The sequence below is a fragment of the Nerophis ophidion genome, linkage group LG17 (genome assembly GCF_033978795.1).
Source record: "Nerophis ophidion isolate RoL-2023_Sa linkage group LG17, RoL_Noph_v1.0, whole genome shotgun sequence".
Classification (NCBI taxonomy): Eukaryota; Metazoa; Chordata; class Actinopteri; order Syngnathiformes; family Syngnathidae; genus Nerophis; species Nerophis ophidion.
The window spans coordinates 18,496,156-18,517,060 of NC_084627.1; the positions used below are offsets into that span (position 1 = coordinate 18,496,156).

At 39.2% G+C, this 20,905-nt stretch overlaps 1 protein-coding gene across 2 annotated transcripts in view; it reads left to right on the forward strand.

Annotated features, from left to right (window-relative positions):
* The window catches only part of nup214 (nucleoporin 214), a 49,668-nt gene extending 40,577 nt beyond the window's left edge, over window positions 1-9,091 (forward strand). The window contains exons 33-36 of one of the 2 annotated variants that reach the window (XM_061876431.1): window positions 1,651-1,819; window positions 5,148-5,293; window positions 5,391-5,424; window positions 8,477-9,091. In XM_061876431.1, coding sequence (XP_061732415.1) covers window positions 1,651-1,819; window positions 5,148-5,293; window positions 5,391-5,424; window positions 8,477-8,513 — 386 coding nt within the window. In that variant the 3' untranslated portion in view covers window positions 8,514-9,091. The other variant, XM_061876432.1, reaches the window with a different exon arrangement.
* Window positions 9,092-20,905: the final 11,814 nt, after the last annotated feature.

A 20,905-nucleotide genomic window follows, 5' to 3' on the forward strand; every position in this document is an offset into this window, starting at 1 on the left:
CCTTTTATCAGCAAGTGTTCTTATCTCCTCACACCACCGCAACATGAAGAGGGTGACTCTGACGCTCTAGTCTAGCTGGTGTTGGGTATCACATTATTCAGTCACTTTGCATATGCAGTACACTTTTTGTCCAACACATTACGCTTTGAGGGTGAGGCACAGAGATCTCTGCACATCTTGGTAACGGTCGTTAATAATTTCAGGGAATGACTTTCACATAACACACCATTAAGATCTTTCCACACCACCAGAGCTGCTTTTAACACAGTTTTTATACAGTGTGTAACCCACCTAACCTTATCCCTGTCCACACACACAATGCCATTGTTTAAGGCCCCCCGCTCCCTCCGCCAGCGCAAGCGGTAGTTACCGTACCTGAAATGATTTTCACTTCACAGGTGTGCCTGAAGCTCATCGAGAGAATACCATTAGTGTGCAAAACAGTAATCAGAGCAAAGGGTGACTCTGTTGTTCAAACTAGAATATAAAACATGTTTTCTGTTATTTCTCCTTTTTGTTAAGTACATAACTCCACATGTGTTTGTTCATAGTTTTGATGCCTTCAGTGACAATCTACAATGTAAATAGTCATGAAAATAAAGAAAACGCATTGAATGAGGTGTGTCCAAACTTCTGGCCTGTACTGTATATGTATGTATGTGTATTTTGTATGAAGTTACATATTTTTATGTACGTATATGTGCTGTGCGCACTAACATCCAAAAATCGGAAATGACACAATACAGCATACGTCAGTAGCCAAAGTAGGAGTCTTGCTGACACATATTATTAATAACTGAATTTAATACATTTATAACATAGCATATATTAACAATATAATATTTTAAGATATAGAAATAGTCTGTTGATAATCAAATCATAGCCCCTGAGTTGTAATCAAATCGTGACGTACCGAAAGATTTTCACCTCTTGTAATCACCATAATGGCTTTGTTTTAATTTGATTCAATTTAACATACAGTCAATTATAGAAGATAACAAAATATGTGTTTATGCAAAGTAGCCATATCATGAACTGCTATATTTCTGCATTTGTGCAATGTTGACGGACATTAACATTTACTTTTTTCATTGCATGCATGCTTCCACTTCAGCAGTTTTCTTGAATGTACACCTTTATAGCTTCAAACATATATGCTCGCTTGGGTAGCCTTTTTTAAGGACACTAATGTCGTCATTTAATATAGGCTCCTATCTTTCATTGTTTTTATGTATCAAGCAGCATTGTCAGTAACAGCCCTCCAAGTCTCTCCCTCCTTTTCAGCGCAATATTAGTTATAAATCGTAACCCCCGCACACTAACGCCCTATCGCCCTCCTAAGCGCAGGCAATGTAATCTTGTTACATTAGAGCAATCAATTATTTACTGGGGCATGCTGGTAGGCGGGCTGTAATTTCAGCACACCCCGTCAGCTCTCATGACTCCCACATTTGACGCCGCGAGTCGCTTTATGCCGTTCACATCCTGGCATGAGGCTGCCACAGTTGGTTGTTACCATGTTGCACACAGGCTGAAAGCTGTAATGTAGTGTGTAATTCCAATATGAACATCCACTGTCTTTTAAATCCATCCCAGTCTCTTTTGTGGTCTGTATCATATTACCAATCCTCTATTTGCCTCCTAATTTAGGTGGTTTTGGCAGTTCACCAGTGTTTGGGAGCCAACCTGCTTTCGGTGCATCTCCATTTGGTGCCGCCACGCCATTTGGCGCCCCTCCCTCCTATAACAACGCCATTGGCTCCTCAGCCGGGAAAGTGTTTGGAGAGGGAACAGCGGCTTCCAACATGGGTGGATTTGGGTAAGGGGAACTAAGAATAAATTGACACAACAACAACACTTAAATTGTACGTTCATGCTCCTGCTAATAGGAATAACATATTTATTCAAACAGTGCCCTGTGCTCTAAAAGACTACATGCCTCAATGATCATTCCTGACCTCAAATACACTTTATTTCCCACTGAGGGGGAAAAAATCACATTAGATTACATGTGTTTCATTAATTTTGTAATACAATTTAAAACTAATTAATGAAATTAGTGCTGTCAAATATTTTTTAAACTCAGATTTTAATTACACTTATTTGTATTAATCACTGACTCACGTGCAAAATTTAAATTAATAAAGATTTCAATATTCGGACACAAAGCCAATTTTATTGTCAGCGTGTCATCAAAGAAAATGTTTTACTTGCATTCATACCCACCCCATTTATTTATTAAAAAATTGGTAACAGTTTTATCTTAAGTCCAACAAACAGACCAATGTTTTCACTGACTTATGCATTGACCTGACCACTGACCACAGAACAACCCATCCCCCCTTACAGGTAACTATCCGCATTTAAGGTAAAGGACCATGTATGGTCTAAATAAATTGCATGATTATTCTGTGTATATACATTAGGGATGTCCCGATCCAGGTTTTTGCACTTCTGATCCGATACCAATTTTGTTTTTGCACTTCCGATCCGATACCGATACTGACCGATACTGGCCTAACCGAGCATGTATTAAAGTTATTTAGCCTACTTAGTTGTCAGATTCATGCTGGAAAGGATTTTAGTACTCTTGATAACAACTAGCCAGCTGAATTAGATGAGTTTGAATAATATGGTATTCAAGGATAAACGCAAAATGTCAAAAATTATACATGACAAACAGAAATAGCATCATTAAACAGTAAAAAAGTGAACAGTATAAAGTGCAAATAATGCTGTAAACATTATTTAAAAAAGCAACACACACAAACAACCTGAGTGGGATAAAATGCCTATAACTCAGCATCAATACTTGCTCTTGAACAAGTTTAAACTTAAAAAAATATATATATATATATATATATGTATATATATATACATATATACACACTCCCTTCAATTGTTTGCCCCAGTCAGGTGGAGGCAAACAATTGAAGTCCAAGCATAATGGGGAGATTCTTTCTAACAAAGACGAGCACTTCAAGATGCTCAGGTGTCAGCCTGCTCCTGTGTTCATCTATGATGAGCGCTAAAAAGCCTCTCACTCTAAAGTCATTAAAATGTCTTACAACTTTACCACCACGCTTGATTTTATTGTGGCATGTTTTACACTCCACCTCTTCATCTTTTTCGTTTTGTAGGGTAAAATAATCCCTCACAGCTGACATTTTTACCTTAACTTTTAATTCGCACGGCCGTTTGAACGGTTATAACACAGACTTATGGATGTTTTGAAGGTATGCTGGAAAATGCAGAACGGAGTGTAGGGAGCAGCAGAAGAGTGTAATGTATTATTTGAATCGGTGCGTTGGAAAACCCGGACTGGAGTTTTTTTAAAAACTGGATCTGGATCGGCATTTTCCCATGCCTTGCCGATACGCATTTTTGGGCAATTATCGGCGGCTACTCCGATCCAAATATCGGATCGGGACAACCCTAATATACATGATTAATTTTTTTGTGATTATTCACATGAGTTCACTTGTTATTTTTGACAACCCTAATTCCAACATATTTTAACTAACTACCCATTTTTATTTGTGGGTAAAAATATATTTTAAATACATTAGGTGCAAATAGTATGTACATTACTGTTTATTTTAAATAATAAATGTATGAAGGCTTTGTTTGTAATGTATTCTTTCAGAGCCATACTCTACAAATAGTGAAGTGAAGTGAATTATATTTATATAAAGCTTTTTCTTCAGGTGACTCGAAGCGCTTTACATAGTGAAACCCAATATCTAAGTTACAATTAAAGCAGCGTGAGTGGCACTGGGAGCAGGTGGGTTAAGTGTCTTGCCCAAGGACACAACGGTATTGACTAGGATGGCGGAAGCGGGGATCAAACCTTCAACCCTCAAGTTGCTGACACGGCCGCTCTACCAACCGAGCTATACCGTCCCAATTAATACAATTAATTCTACATTAATTTGCATAAGTTGATTGAAATATATTTTATTTGACTTATCAGTTTTTGGGGAAAAATATAGTAATATAGGCAGTTATCTAATTATTATAAAAATGTGTTTTTGTGCCAATAAAAGCCTTATCCCTAATGCATAATTTTGATGTATTCAGACACATTTTTACACATACAATTTGAACATAACGATATTGACATATTTTGATACATTTTATTTGAATTATTTATTATGATTTATTTGGGAGACAAATATTATATTATGAATAAAATACATTCATTGTTATAAAAATACCCTTTGTGCCATCAGTGTGAATGTGTGTGAATGGGCGAATGTGGAAATACTGTCAAAGCGCTTTGGGCTCCTTAAAAAGGGGTAGAAAAGCGCTATACAAGTACAACCCATTTACCATTTACCTTTTACCATCAAGCAAGGTATTGTCTCGTATGAATGAAATATTGCAAATTGATATGGAAAATGTCTTCGATAAAACACTTGGTATCGTCTGTAGTTTAGCAAACAAAACACTCTGGGCCACTAGTTTGGAACACATACAACATTCCACAAAAATGCCCAGTGGGATAGTGTGGTTGTAAACATCCATGCATTTTGAGTTTTTTTCGCCTGTTTTTTCACAAGAATGGGCCAATGCAACATTGGCATGCAATGACATCCCAGCAGCCCAATTTATGCCGGTCTAGATTATTCCCCTCTGATAATCTCACTGAAGGATCAAGCTCGGTACAGATTAAATCGTCTCACTTCCGTTCCCACTCCCTGGGTTTTGCATATAGGCGGATGCGTCGGCTGATGAGTTGTCGGGCACGGATCCTACGGAAGAGATTAACTTTTTAAACCCTCATTTCCCCAAATCCCTCCGCCATGCTACTCACTTGCACCATCTGACACCTTCTGCTGTGCAAGTATTGTTTTTGAAAAGGGGCTAAATATATGTTGAATCATTATCTCGAGTAAATGGTGACTTTACTCCAGGTTTGGAAGATTTATTATGTCAGCCCCTTTCCTTTAAAGCCCCCTTTTCACCAAGCAGTTTTTGATTTTTAAAATTGTATAAAAATAACTTATGTTTTTGGCACTTTTTGTATTGAGAACAGTACTGTAGCAGTGGTAGTTAAAGGGTAAAAACTTTTAACTGGAGATTACAAAATTTTCTGTGTTCAGAATCACTGTTTTACCGTTTTTTTTCTCTGTTAAATGCCTTAGTTTCGCATCGCCACCTTCAGGACCATCCTTTGGAGCTCTAGCGAACCAGAGCACGCCATCATTTGGGAGCCTGACCCAGCAGGGCCCTGGTTTTGGAGGTCAGCCAAGCAGCTTCTCTGGCTTTGGACAGCAGCCTCAAACTGGAGGTACTTCAGATACTCTTTGCATCATTTTTCCATTGTTTTTCCTACTAAAAGGCTGTCTCATTGCCACCATCATATAACACTGTCTTTGTGTTTACAGGATTTTCAGGAAACACCTTTGGCTCCACAAACCAGTAAGTCCTATTGTGTTCTAAAATCCTTGCCTTTAAAGTCCCCTATTATGCAAAATTTAATTTTTAAGAATTTTGAAACCATAATATGTGTCTCTGGAGTCTTTTTATGACTACCAAACGTAAAGAAATCTATCATCATGCACATGATAAAGCCTCCCTAACTAAATGAGCCCATCCAGTGTGTATGCCCACCACCATCTGGAGTACAGCTTGATAAAAATAAATGAATAAATAACAGGCTTCACCACACATCTCAAAATAAAGCTTTGACTCAATGTAAAGCTTTAATCATTTGGATTTATTCAGTAGACAGGCTAATGTAGCACAATGTTGCAATTAAAGTGGGTGTTTAATGTTTGCATTGTAGCTCACATACCTGTAGCTAAGCTAGTGTTGCTAGCATCCTGTCCCACTCCATATGTCCTATATGGCATCTATTACATTGGATAAAGTTGTTACAGTATGTCTGTAAAAACTGGATGAGGTGCACAATAGTGCTTCTTGGAGCTACATATTCTGTTGGAGACAGGTGTGGACAAAAATAGCTCATTAGCATTAAAGCTACAGACAAAAAAAACAGCGTGTTGTCCTTTGTGTTCACGAACAGCACTTTTAAGATCTAAATTCCAGCATAACATACTTCCAATTCACTTTTTTGTGATCTCTCTGACTTATTTAAAATTGCTAAAATATTATAATATGGGAAATGTAATGAAATCACAGTTGTCCCTTTGCCACATCGTACTTCAAATATTGCAGTTTAGCCATGTCGCGTTATTTTAATGTACAAACCCTGGAAATTATGGAATTACCAGTCTTGGATGATGTTCATTCAGATGTTTAATTTTGTATTAAAAAGACCAAAAAATACACACAACTATAGTTATTTCAAATACCAATGGTCTAGCTTTAAGAAACACTAAAATAAATCAAGAATTTAAATGGTTTAAGTAACCATTTCATTTCTAGATTAAGCAGAGTAAAAAATTTTGAAATCACTCGACTCATACAAAAGAAATATGGAATCATGAAAAAACTGACAATAAACACTGCAACACACTTTGTTGCACCACCTCTGTTTTTCTATTACAGCTTGCAGTCTCTGAGGCATTGACGATTGACACAAACAGTACTTTTCATCAATGTTGCTCCAACTTTCTCTGATTGCTGTTGTCAGATCAGCTTTGAGTCTTGCCATGGACCATTTTCTATAGTTTCCACCACAGATTTTCAATTGAATTGAGATTCGGACTATTTACAGGTCATGACATTGACTTTGTGTCTTTCTTCAAGGAATGTTTTTCCAGTTTTTTCTCTTTTGCAAGATGCATCATCATCTTGAAAAATGATGTCATCATCCTCACCCTTTCGATTGATGGAATAAGAAGTGTCAAAAATGTTACTGTAAACTTGTGCATTTATTAAAGATGTAGTGACATCTATCTTTCAATGCCATTACCTGACATGCAGCCCCATATAATCAACGGCGGTGAAAATGTGCATGTTTTCTTCAGGCAGTCGTCTTCATAAATTTCACTAGAACGGCACCAAACGAAAATTCCAGCATCACCTTGCCCAATGCAGATTTGCGATGCATCACTGAATATGACTTTCATCCAGCCATCTGTAGACCATGATTGCTTTTCCGTGGTCCATTGGAACCTTGTTTTTTATGTCTAAGTGTTAATGACCGTTTTAATTTAGCTTTACTGTATTTAAATCCCTTCTCCTTACAGTTTAGTCACAGACGACACCAATTTCCGTCCATGTGTTCTTCATTCGTTTTGCTGGCCATTTTTTGTTTTCAAGACATACTGCTTTAGGTTTTTCTTCTTGACACTTTGTTTTCCCAGGCCTACCACTATGCTTACCTTTTACAAACTTCCCATGTTGCTACTGACTACCACGATTCACATACTTGATTTATTTTAGTGTTTCTTCAAGCCAGAAATTTGCCATTTGAAATGGCCGTACTTTTGTGTCATGTCTGTTACCTGCCTTTTTCTTCAAAAATGTAACAACTGACTGAACATCCTTCAGGTCTGGGGATTCCATAATTTTGCGAGGGGTTGTATTTTTGAAAGATATTGTACAACAATTTTTCCTTAAATTACGCATTGTAAACATAAACATGGCTTAATGAACTATGAATATCAATTCTATGGTAGTATAGGCCACTAAAAGATAACAAGCCAATCAGATCACGCTGTTTAGTATTGTGACCACTGATTGGTTCTGCCTCAGGCAGCATAATTATTTTGGATGAATAGATTGGAAAGTTGATTAAATGTCCATAAGTCTCTCATAATATTAAAACATGTAGCAAACCATTGTTTTTATTTATTTTGTAGCTATGTAAACATTAGGTTTAAAAAGATTCCTACTATGTGGAAGTTAATTTATTGCGGTCATGTCCGGAACGATAAACGAGAGATTACTGTATTATTATTTTTTTATTTAAAAATACACAATATTTTGCTTTATCTGGTCTGCCTCTTATGTTGGCTGTCACATGGTCGCCATGATCCCCGGGGTGTGTTCTGCTGGAATGCACTCTGAAGTGTGCACAACTGACACAAATAATAATTCTCGCCCTCTCTATAGCTATTTTTAGTTTAGTTCTCATTTCCAGGCCGCCATCACCTCAATGTAAAACAAAACAATACAAAAAAAACATTTATTGTAGGCTTGTACCAGTTACGAATTAAGTGATTCTGCAAATTAAGCGTCTATATTGCCCTTTCATAAACCACCCAATACATGCAAGATGTAATGTTCTGTGAGACAATTCTGCTTATTTTTCTAGAAAACTTGGAGCATTTCTCTTGATAGAACTTGTTTGTCACAGTTACAGATAACTACATCACAATTAGGCCTTTGTGCATGTTGAACTACTTATTTGTTAAAATGACAAGAAAATACATATAACTTGGGCTTAGTCTACATACATCAATATTATGGAGACAAAACATGACATTACACCTACTTGACATAATACACCTGTTTGACATCTTGATTTGACAAAACCTGTCTGCTGTTTCATTTCTTTCAGATCAAGTTCCCAAACATTTGCCAGTTGGAGAAGCTAATTTTACTGACGCATCTCAAGCAACTTTCTGCTCTCATGCTTTTTTTTTAAATGCTTGGAATAGAGGGTAGAATAAATAATGGAGACAAAAGGGACATCCAAAACAAGTATTTTTCATTGATCAAGGCAATACTTTCAAAACAAGAGCCAAAAAAGCCATGTGCGGAAAACATGTTTTCATTTATTATTTTTTTATGTATTTTTACCCTGTTTGTACATTTAAATATTTTGGACTTTTTTGCCATTAATTTAAGGCAAGCACCATTCACTTACGTATAGTCCAAATACTATGCCTAATAGATGACAAACAAATTTGATGGTATTTTTCATTTTAGTTAACAGAATAAAAACATGTTAGGAAAGCAAATAAGAATATTGGCAAAGTTTAGGCATAAATATTTGGAATTAAAGCTGTCAAACGTGTCTTTTTAGGATTGGTACGGAAGATTTTGGATAAAAAAGAACAAATATTTCAATTTTCCTGTAGAAATTACTTTGTTATGCTGTATATTTTACCATGGAAATAAATGTGTTCAAACTAACCAATGCATTTTGATATGATGCATTTAATGAAGTCTATATTTGTGTTGTTTTTTGTGGAGTTTTTTGATGACCAATTCTTCCACAGGTGTATACAATACATTGGCAATTATTCCATAATACCCCAAAGCCAAACAGGACATACGCATCCTTCATTTTTCAAAGGGAAAAAAACCTTTTGCGGTCTTTTTTAATTTTTTTTACTTTGCCGCTCAAATTTCTCAGAATTTCAGCCATAAACAAAAACACCATGTGTTTTTTCAACCATTTGAAGGCCTTTCGGATAAATTGTCACAGTTTTCAAGACATTTAAGTTAACGTTTCATAATGAGTAATTTTACTAATTCAAACCTGTGACATTATCTGATCAGATAGTTTCAAACATTTCTTTTAAAATGTTTGATATGAAAGTTATTTGAGAAGTCTTGATTTATTAAAAAACTAAATGACTACACCCTACAAAAACCTAAGCCTGTTTGGCTTTGAGAATAATTCAAATCAAACGTCCAAGGAGTGTTAATAGTTGTTTATTAGTGCTTGGATATTGATTTAGTGTTATCCTTTATTATATTACTTGCTTTCTGAGTTTTAATTGGGAGTCAGAGTCCTGATCATTTCTTTCCCCCACACTTTTTCTTCTTCGTTTTACAAAATTAGTTGTGCTACTTTCGTCTGTCACTGTCACTCCGTCTGGGACGTCTTGCATCCACACCCACCTCCACCATCCCATGGAAATGCATAGCCGAGGTCTTGACTCGGGAATGTCAGGGTTATGTGACCGGAATTTGCCACCTGCCCAAAAAGCTTAAATTCCCCGACACTTCAAAACCTGACACAAATAGACTGGAGCCAACCAAGCATACAATGAAATGAATGACCATAAATTAGTTTATATTGGCGTGTCCATCATTAACATCAGAAACTTGTCTCTTCTACAGTACTTGCACTGCAGTCTATAAAGTGGATGAGTTTAGGAGATTTTCTGCACCCACTTTGCATGTATGACAAATTCTATTTGCATAATGCCTCAAACGACAGCGAAGTAATCTCCGCCTTAATCCGCAACTTTGTCGTGATGGAAAATGCAGGAAAGTCTCACAGACACTTGTGAGGATGACAGCTGTCATAATAATGACTCCAGATAAAAATAGGTCCGTCCACACCAGCCAAAAACACCCCCCATTACTCTCCTCATAGCCCACACCAGTTCCGCCGGCTAGCGACGATTAGAGCCTCTTCATTCTTTCTTTGCGTGCTCCCAAATCATGGGATAAACACTTCCATGCCAAAGTTGGCAATGACAGAAACATCACCATCTGTTCAATGTCAATAGCTTCATCGATTTTAGTCAATGTGCTATATCCTACTGTCCCCTGATAACAGAATACAAACTTATATTTTCAACTTTATACATATCTTTGCACATTAGTTTCAGTTCAGTTTACTTTATTAGTACCTGTTGGTAAAGTTGTAAGAACACTAAAAGATTTATTAAGAAAACAACTTTGTGTATAGTGCCTTTTACAGAGCGAGTCGCAAGGTGTTTTGCAGTTTTAACAATAGAAATGTAATCCCTAAAATCAGCTAAATCTTTTAACGTCCGCACTGTTTTTATTTTTATTGTTTGCATTTTAATTTGCCCTTATTTTCTTTCATTTCACTTTGAGTCTGCCTTGTGTATGAAAAGTGCTTTACAAATAAAGTTGCCTTGCCTAAATTCAACAACAGAAATACAGCGAACAGAAAACAATTCTAAAAGTAATCTTAGACAAAGTATTTGGCCACCCATCCATATGATCAGAATCAGGTGTCCTAATCACTTGGCCCGACCACAGGTGTATAAAACGTACTTGCCAACCTTGAGACCTTCGAAATACGGGAGGGGGGGTAGTTTGTAGTGGCAGGCATGGGCGGTGTTTGGTGGTAGCGGGGGTGTATATTGTAGCGTCCCAGAAGAGTTAGTGCTGCAATGGTTTCTGGGTATTTGTTCTGTTGTGTTTGTGTTGTGTTAAGGTGCGGATGTTCTCCCGAAATGTGTTTGTCATTCTTGTTTGGTGTTGGTTCCCAGTGTGGCGCATATTTGTAACAGTGTTAAAGTTGTTTATGCGGCCACCCTCAGTGTGACCTGTATGGCTGTTGACCAAGTATGCATGGCATTCACTTGTGTGTCTGTTAAAGCCGCATATATTATGTGACTGGGACGAAACGCTGTATATACGGAGGTAAATCGGACGTGACAACGGTTTGTAGAGGACTCAAAAGGCAGAGCCTTTAGGCACACCCCCAATATTGTTGTCCGGGTGGAAATCGGGAGAAGTTCAGGAGAATGGTTGCCCCAGGAGAAATTCGGGAGAATGGTTGCCCCAGGAGATTTTCGTGAGGGGAACTGAAATTCGGGAGGATTGGCAAGTATGGTATAAAATCAAGAGCTTAGGCATGGAGACTGTTTATTACAAACATTTGTGAAAGAATGGGCTGCTCTCAGGAGCTCAGTGATTTCCAGCGTGGAACTGTCATGGGATGCCACCTATGCAACAAATCCAGTCGTGAAATTTCCTCGCTCCTAAATATTCCAAAATCAACTGTCGGCTTTATTATAAAAAAAAAAAAAAAAGGAAGTGTTTAGGAACAACAGCAACTCAGCCACCATGTGGTAGGCCACGTAAACTGACAGAGAGGGGACAGAGGATGCTGAAGTGCATAGTGCAAAGAGGTTGCCGACTTTCTGCACAAGCAGTCGCTACAGAGCTCCAAACTTCATGTGACCTTCCAATTAGCCCACGTACAGTAGGCAGAGAGCGTCATGGAATCGGTTTTCATGGCCGAGCAGCAGTATCTAAGTCATACATCACCAAGCCCAATGCAAAGCGTCGAATGCAATGGTGTAAAGCATGTCGCCACTGAACTCTACAGCAGTGGAGACACCTTTTCTGGAGGGATGAATCATGCTTTTCCATCTGGCAATCTGATGGACGAGTCTGAGTTTGGAGGTTGCCAGGAGAATGGTACATTTCGGACTGCATTGTCCCAAGTGTGAAAATTGGTGGAGGAGGAATTATGGTGCAGGGTTGATTTGTTTGTTGGACTTGGCCACTTAGTTCCAGTGAAAGGAACTTTGAATGCTCCGAGATACCAAAACATTTTGGACAATTCCATGCTCCCAACTTTGTGGGAACAACGTGCAGCGGTCCTTTCCTCCGCCATCATGACTTTGCACCAGTGCACAAAGCATGGTCCATACAGACATGGATGACAGAGTCTGCTGCGGATTAACTTGACTGGTCTGCACACAGTCCTGACCTGAACCTGATCGAACACCTGTAGGATGAATTAGAACGGAGACTGAGAGATAGGCCTTCTCGACCAACATCAGTGTGTGACCTCAACAATGCGCTTTTGGAAGAATGGTGGAAAATTCCTATAAACACACTCCGCTACCTTGTGGACAGCCTTACCAGAAGAGTTGAATCTGTAATAGCTGCAAAAGGTGGACCGACATCATATTGAACCCTATGGGTTAGGAACTGGATGGCATTTCATGTTCATATGTGAGTAAAGGCAGGTGGCCAAATACTTTAGGCAGCATAGTGTATATTATGTGTATGTATGTAACATTTGATATATATATATATATATATATATATATATATATATATATATATATATATACACACATACATACAGATAGCCGGCCCCCGCCAAATTAATTTAGCTCAGTGTGGCCTCTGAGTCAAAAAGATTAAGGACTCCTGGCCTAGCAACTCTTCTCATTGTTGGTGCTAACAAATATTGTCAAGGTTTTACTTCCGCATCTCTATTCAATTCAGTTTTAGTATCCGCAATGTATATCTCTTAAAATGTTTCACTCCCAAATATTACAAAAAGTCACAATCAGGTGATATCACAAATTAATACTCAAGTTTGTAGAAGAAAAAAAAGGTGTTAAGGTGAACTGCATTGGAGTTTCAACCGAGGCCATCCAAATCTGGCAGCTAATTACCTCTGTGAGGTTCCTCTGCTCTCGCTCACACACTCGCAGGGTTTACCGCCGCGCCGCCTTATCCAGATGCTTCAAAATGAGCTTTCAATTTTCATTTTAACGCGACCCACTTTTAATCTCCACACACTATTCAGCACATTTTTGCATGCGACTTGACATCAACTTTCTGCAGCAGAGTGACGCTTGCTGTGCATACCAATGAATGGCTGAGGGAAAGAAAAAAAAAAAGCTTCTAGTCTTGACATCGATCACGTAATAACCAGATTGGACTTTTATTTTTATTTCTTTGTCTAAAGCATGGGTGTCAAACTCTGGCCCGCGGGCCAAATTTGGCCCGCCGTGTATTTTCATTTGGCCCTTGAGGCAATAGCAAATTAACATAAGAGCTGGCCCCCAGGAACTATACAGCGCTGTGACACTTTATTTGCCGCTAATACTCTTACTTGCCAACCCTCCCGATTTTCCAACCAATCTCCCGAATTTCTCTAGATTTCCACCCGGACAACTATATTGGGGGCATGCCTAAAAGGCACTGCCTTTAGCGTTGTCTACAATATGTTGTCACGTCCGCTTTTCCTCAATATAAACAGCATGCAGGCCAAGTCATATAATATATGCGACTTATACACACACTTAAGTGAATGCCATGCATACTTGCTCAACAGCCATACAGGTCAAACTGAGGGTGGCGGTATAAACAACTTTAACACTGTTACAAATATGCGCCGCACTGTGAACCCACACCAAACAAGAATGACAAACACATTTTGGGAGAACATCCGCACCGTAACACAATATAGACACAACAGAACAAATACCCACAACCCCTTGCAGCACTAACTCTTCCCGGACACTATAATATGCACCCCCCGCTACCACCTAACCCCACCCCCACCCATCACATTATTTTATCTTAAGATGTATTAGCCTGTGGAAAAATGTAATGTTGATATTTACCTCAGAAGGCTGCAAATAGAAAAGATGCATTACATGTTTTATTTAAATTTTATTTATTTTACCATTGATTTTTTTTTTGTTTGTTTTTTGAAAGTTCATTTTGCACTATTAAGTTAAATAAGTATTGCTTGTTACATATTCAGTGGTAAAGCAAATAAGTGTAGCAAACTGAGCAATAATTAACAATTTATTCATGCACTTTCTCTTGCTACTTCAAGGCTTGAATGTTTGATTCATTCATTATTGTTTTTTTATTTTCAAATGTATTATTAGCCTGTGGAAAAAGTTTATTTTGATATTTACCTCAGAAGGCTGCAAATAGAAAAGAGGTATTAAATTTGTATTAAAATTTTATTTGATATGCCATTAATATTTTTTAATTATTATTATTATATTCAACGCAACACTTGTTTGGGTCCCTATTAAAAGATTCATTTGTTCAACCCTTGGCCCGCGGCTTTGTTCAGTTTAAAATTTCGGCCCACTCTGTATTTGAGTTTGACACCCCTGGTCTAAAGGATGAGTAGACATACATTTATTCGTACATTTTCACAAAATCTTTACAGCAAAGGACAAACATGAGTAAAAAATATCTAAGTTGGAGCAAAACACGTTAGCGTCCATGAGTCTCTTTGGGGTACGGAAACTACTTTTTGTTGCAAATTTCTGCTTCGGAACACCTGATTTTTTTTCAGCATCTCCACTAAATTTTTCACTCAGGTGCGCATTCTTTGTTTTTGCAGCGCTGACTCTCATAAAGGGCTGGAGCTGACTCCTTTAGTCAACATTAGAACTTCAGGTAAATAAAACCTACTATCTAGGCCAGGGGTCTCAAACATGCGGCCCACACTTTGATATGGCAATTTAATGTAGGTGCGGCCTGCGAGTTTAATATGAACGGAGCTTGACAGCGTCATACTTGCCAAAGTTCCCAATTTTCCCGCGAGTCCTCTTAATTTCAAGGCATCCATTCTCTAGAAGTCCCTACCGATTTTTACTCAATCAACAATACTCCGGGGGTGCCATAATGGTACTGCTTTTAGTGCCCTCTACATCCTGTACAGACGGTGTGCAAGCCCATGTAATTGTTGCATCCGTCTGTGCAGTACGCATGTGTGAGGTTGCAAGACATATTTGATCAAGAGCCATACAGGTCACACTGAGGGTGGCCGTAAAAAAAACTTTAACACTGTTACAAATATGTGCCAGACTCTGAACCCACACCAAACAAGAATGACAAACACATTTAAGGAGAACATCCGCAACATAAACACAACAGAAGAAATACCCAGAATACCATGCAGCCCTAACTATTCCGGGCTACAATAGATTTTTTTAAGAAATCTTTTCTTCCGGCCCAGCCTCACCAAGTTTTTGCATCCAGTGGCCCCCAGGTAAATTGAGTTTGAGACCCCTGCTCAAGGCAGTTTAGCAATTTGACCACCGACAATTGCACGTTGTGGCCCTGTCCGGTTCAAACACTGATGACATCTATTAAACAAGACAAGAAGCAAGGAATCAAACAGACATAATTCAATTTGGCTCAGTGAGGAGAAAGGCGTACACCTGTACCCTTGTACAGTGTCGCTACGCTCTGACGAGAGATTGTACACCTCCTCTTTTATTTGGACTTTTCCCTGATTACATGGCAACAGCTGTTTCTAAGGGAGGAGGGTCCTAAACAGGCATCACCTTTGATTACAAACAGTTCAAAGAAAAAGTCGTAAAACAGTTCAAAGAAAAGGTCCCTGGACGGGAGTCAGGTCCTGCTTCCTCTCCTCTTTGTAGCTCTTGGGTCAAGACAAAATCTTTGTGTGGATTACAATACATCAAAGAAACACAACACCTTCATGTTGCTTCCCCCCTTACACAGTGGAGTTTTACAAGCCTTCTTCTTGGTAACTTAGATACAATTATTCTGACAGTCCGCTTAATTTGCGCGCTCAAATGGGGGACTCCTTACTTTTATACCTTGTTTAAAATTCTACATGTACATTAAAGCGGTCCTAAATATATCTTATTGTGCAATACTTTACTAATAAATTAAAATACTGTAAATAGCCCCTTGTAGCTAACTGGCTGCTAGCACATTAATCGCTAGCTAACTGAAATGCTAACATGAATATAACATAATTTTTTACACATTTTTGTAAATGCCACCTGTGCAACAAATAGAGTTGTGAAATTTCCTCACTCATAAATATTCCAACGTCAACTGTCGACTTTATTATAAGGAAATGGAAGAGTTTGGGAACAACAGCAACTCAGGAGTTGGGCTTGGACCCTTAGTTCCAGTGAAAGAAACTTTGAATGCTCCAGGACAGGCTAACCTTCAAGTATAAAGTTAAGATCAATGGGAGACCGGGAATTCTGTTCCGCCTCTCCGGTCTGTGGAATACTCTCCCTCACCACCTGAGGGCACCACAGACAGTGGATGCTCTTAAAAAAAGGCTTAAAAACCTTTCTTTTTAGAAAAGCCTTTTTTTAAGACGTATGCGTGCTAGTTCTGGCTATTGGGCTGTTGTAGTTTTTATTTTTAGTTTTTTTAATACACTGTAGCACTCTGAGGTTGTTTGCTTAATGGAAAGTGCTTTTTACGAATAAAACAAATTGTTATTATTACCACAACATTCTGGGCAATTCCATGCTCCCAACCCTGTGGGAACAGTTTGGAGCGGGCCCTTTCCTTTTCCAACATGTCTGTGCACTAGCGCAGCACAAAGCAATGTCCGGCGTGGATGAACTTGACTGGCCTGCACAGAGTCCTGACCTGAACTCGATAAAACATCTTTGGGATGAATCAGAACGGAGACTGGCTCTTTTTAATACACTGTAGCACTCTGAGGTTGTTTGCTCAATTGAAAGTGCTTTTTACAAATAAAATAAATTGGTTTCCTGTGGACGGGACTCTCACTGCTGTCTTGGAGCCACTATGGATTGAACTTTCACAGTATCATGTTAGACCCGCTCGACATCCATTGCTTTCGGTCCCCTAGAGGGGGGGGGTTGCCCACATCTGAGGTCCTCTCCAAGGTTTCTCATAGTCAGCATTGTCACTGGCGTCCCACTGAATGTGAATTCTCCCTGCCCCCTGGGTGTGAGTTTTCCTTGCCCTTTTGTGGGTTCTTCCGAGGATGTTGTAGTCGTAATGATTTGTGCAGTCCTTTGAGACATTTGTGATTTGGGGCTATATAAATAAACATTGATTGATTGATTGATTATTATTACCAAAACATCTTGGGCAATTCTATGCTCCCAACCTTGTGGGAACAGTTTGGAGCGGGCCCTTTCCTTTTCCAACATGTCTGTGCACCAGCGCAGCACAAAGCAATGTCCGGCGTGGATGAACTTGACTGGCCTGCACAGAGTCCTGACCTGAATTCGATAAAACACCTTTGGGAAGAATAAGAACAGAGACTAAGAGCCAGGCTTTCTCGACCAACATCAGTGTGTGACCTCACCAATGTGCTTTTGGAAGAATGGTGGAAAATCCCTATATGCACACTCCGCAACCTTGTGGACAGCCTTCCCAGAAGAGTTGAAGCTGTAATAGCTGCAAAAAGTGGACTGACGTTAGATTGAACCCTATGGGTTAGGAATGGGATGGCACTTGAAGTTCATATGTGAGTCGCTAGTTTACTACTGTCCGAATGACTGATGTAAAAACATACTCAAAGCAAGCCTGAAAAAAAAGTATGCAGTCGGACGTGTGCATTACAATAGAGAAAGGACAAACATGAGAAAAAAGGCCCACAAGGCTGGTGCTCAGGTGACAAACAGTATCATTATAGAGCTGCGGTGACATTGGCACCATTGTGGTATTAATAGTGGAGTCTGGTGCCAGAGATAGTGGCCCGGTGATTATTTTGCATCAATATCAGTGACAGGTGCGCAGTGGGGGCCAAGTCTGAGCAGGACTAATATAAGTGAGAATGCTCCCCTCAGGAATGTGCCCAGGATAGCATCCAGAGTCCAGGCTGCAGAGCTGAGCCAGGCACTCAAATGTGTTAGCATCCCGAAGGTTACATCTCCTTGATTGTTTCAGTACTTGGACCTGATGTGGCACCGCGAGGGTTTGCTTTCGGTTTATATCCATTTTTTAAATCAAATTAGCCACGATACCATTGCTAACTAATGTGGTATCTTTTATACCCTCCCTTTGGTACCAGTATTTGTGAGCATTCCTGTGTTAATACATGTTTAATAATAAAATATTTTGTTAGGTTTAATATTGAACACCCAGCTTATAACTGTTCTGTCCAGTTATTTTTGCTTTCTTACACTTCTGAGTGTCATTTGCAAGTATTATATACAAACCCTGTTTCCATATGAGTTGGAAAATTGTGTTAGGTGTAAATATAAACGTAATACAATGATTTGCAAATTCTTTTCAACCCATATTCAGTGGAATGCACTACAAAGACAAGATATTTGATGTTGAAACTCATAAACTTTATTTTTAATTTGCAAATAATAATTAACTTAGAATTTCATGGCTGCAACACGTCCCAAAGTAGTTGAGAAAGGGCATGTTCACCACAGTGTTACATCACCTTTTCTTTTAACAAAACTCAAACGTTTGGGAACTGAGGAAACTAATTGTTGAAGCTTTGAAAGTGTAATTCTTTCCCATTTTTGTTTTATGTAGAGCTTTAGTCGTTCAACAGTCCGGGGTCTCCGCTGTCGTATTTTACGCTTCATAATGCGCCACACATTTTCGATGGGAGACAGGTCTGGACTGCAGGCGGGCCAGGAAAGTACCCGCACACTTTTACTACGAAACCACTCTGTTGTAACACGTGGCTTGGCATTGTCTTGCTGAAACAAGCAGGGGCGTCCATGAAAAAGACGGCGCTTAGACGGCAGCATATGTTGTTCCAAAACCTGTATGTACCTTTCAGCATTAATGGTGCCTTCACGCGCCGGAGTGAGAAGAGGTTTTAAAATAATTAGCGCATGCTTACTTTTACCGCATGCTTTTGGTAAGCGCCAGAGTGAGAAGAGGTTTTAAAATAATTAGCGCATGCTTACTTTTACCGCATGCCTTTGGTAAGCGCCGCAGTGAGAAGAGGTTTTAAAATAATTAGCGCATGCTTACTTTTACCGCATGCCTTTGGTAAGCGCCGGAGTGAGAAGAGGTTTTAAAATAATTAGCGCATGCTTACTTTTACCGCATGCCTTTGGTAAGCGCCGGACTGAGAAGAGGTTTTAAAATAATTAGCGCATGCTTACTTTTACCGCATGCCTTTGGTAAGCGCCGGACTGAGAAGAGGTTTTAAAATAATTAGCGCATGCTTACTTTTACCGCATGCCTTTGGTAAGCGCCGGAGTGAGAAGAGGTTTTAAAATAATTAGCGCATGCTTACTTTTACCGCATGCCTTTGGTAAGCGCCGGAGTGAGAAGAGGTTTTAAAATAATTAGCGCATGCTTACTTTTACCGCATGCCTTTGGTAAGCGCCGGAATGAGAAGAGGTTTTAAAATAATTAGCGCATGCTTACTTTTACCGCATGCCTTTGGTAAGCGCCGGAGTGAGAAGAGGTTTTAAAATAATTAGCGCCCCAGCTGCAATTCAAGGAAATACAGTAGTTGCCAAGTCCTGCTCGTTCGTGTCTGGGCAAAAACATTTTGCTTAATGGCAGACATGTTTTATTTGATCAACCTTGCTCAAGTTGTCTACCAAATTTTTGGAGAGCGCATTGAGCTGTGTTAGAAATTTCAAATCTGTTGAGGTTTCACTACAGCGCCACCACGTGTTGTTTTATCAGGAATATAATGGCACAAATTCTGTACTTTTATAGGCAAAGACCGAATTTTATGCGTACTAACGTCACGTCCAGTTGTAGACTCAGCCGGCTCAAACCCTTGGCGGGGAAACAAGCAGCACTCGGAACGCGGTGCCTCGAGGTAATGTTGCAATTTTCAATGCCAAAGAAGCAAGTATGTCTGATGGAAAATGCTCAAAAGTACAATAAGTTTCCACCAGCCCGATAAATGCTTTAAAATGTAATATCGGAAATCATCGGTATCGGTTTCAAAAAGTAAAATGTATGACTTTTTTAAAACGCCGCTGTACGGAGTAGTACACGGACGTAGGGAGAAATACAGAGCGCCAATAAACCTTAAAGGCACTGCCTTTACATGCCGGCACAGTCACATAATATCTACGGCTTTTCACACACACGTGAATGCAAGGCATACTCGGTCAACAGCCATACAGGTCACACTGAGGGTGGCCATATAAACAACTTTAACACTGTTACAAATATGCGCCACACTGTGAACCCACACCAAACAAGAATGACAAACACCTTTCGGGAGAACATCCGCACCGTAACACAACATAAACACAACAGAACAAACACTCAGGCACCCTTGCAGCACTAACTTTTCCGGGACGCTACAATATACACCCCCCACCCCCTCTCTCAACCCCGCCCACCTCAACCTCCTCATGCTCTCTCAGGGAAATTGTGTTAGATGTAAATATAAACGGAATACAATGATTTGCTAATAATTTTCAACCCATATTCAGTTGAATATGCTACAAAGACAACATATTTGATGTTCAAACTGATAAACTTTTTTTTTTTGCAAAAAATCATTAACTTTAGAATTTGATGCCAGCAACACGTGACAAAGAAGTTGGGAAAAGTGGCAATAAATACTGATAAAGTTGAGGAATGCTCATCAAACACTTATTTGGAACATCCCACAGGTGTGCAGGCTAATTGGGAACAGGTGGGTGCCATGATTGGGTATAAAAACAGCTTCCCAAAAAATGTTCAGTCTTTCACAAGAAAGGATGGGGCGAGGTACACCCCTTTGTCCACAACTGCGTGAGCAAATAGTCAAACAGTTTTAGAACAATGTTTCTCAAAGTACAATTGCAAGAAA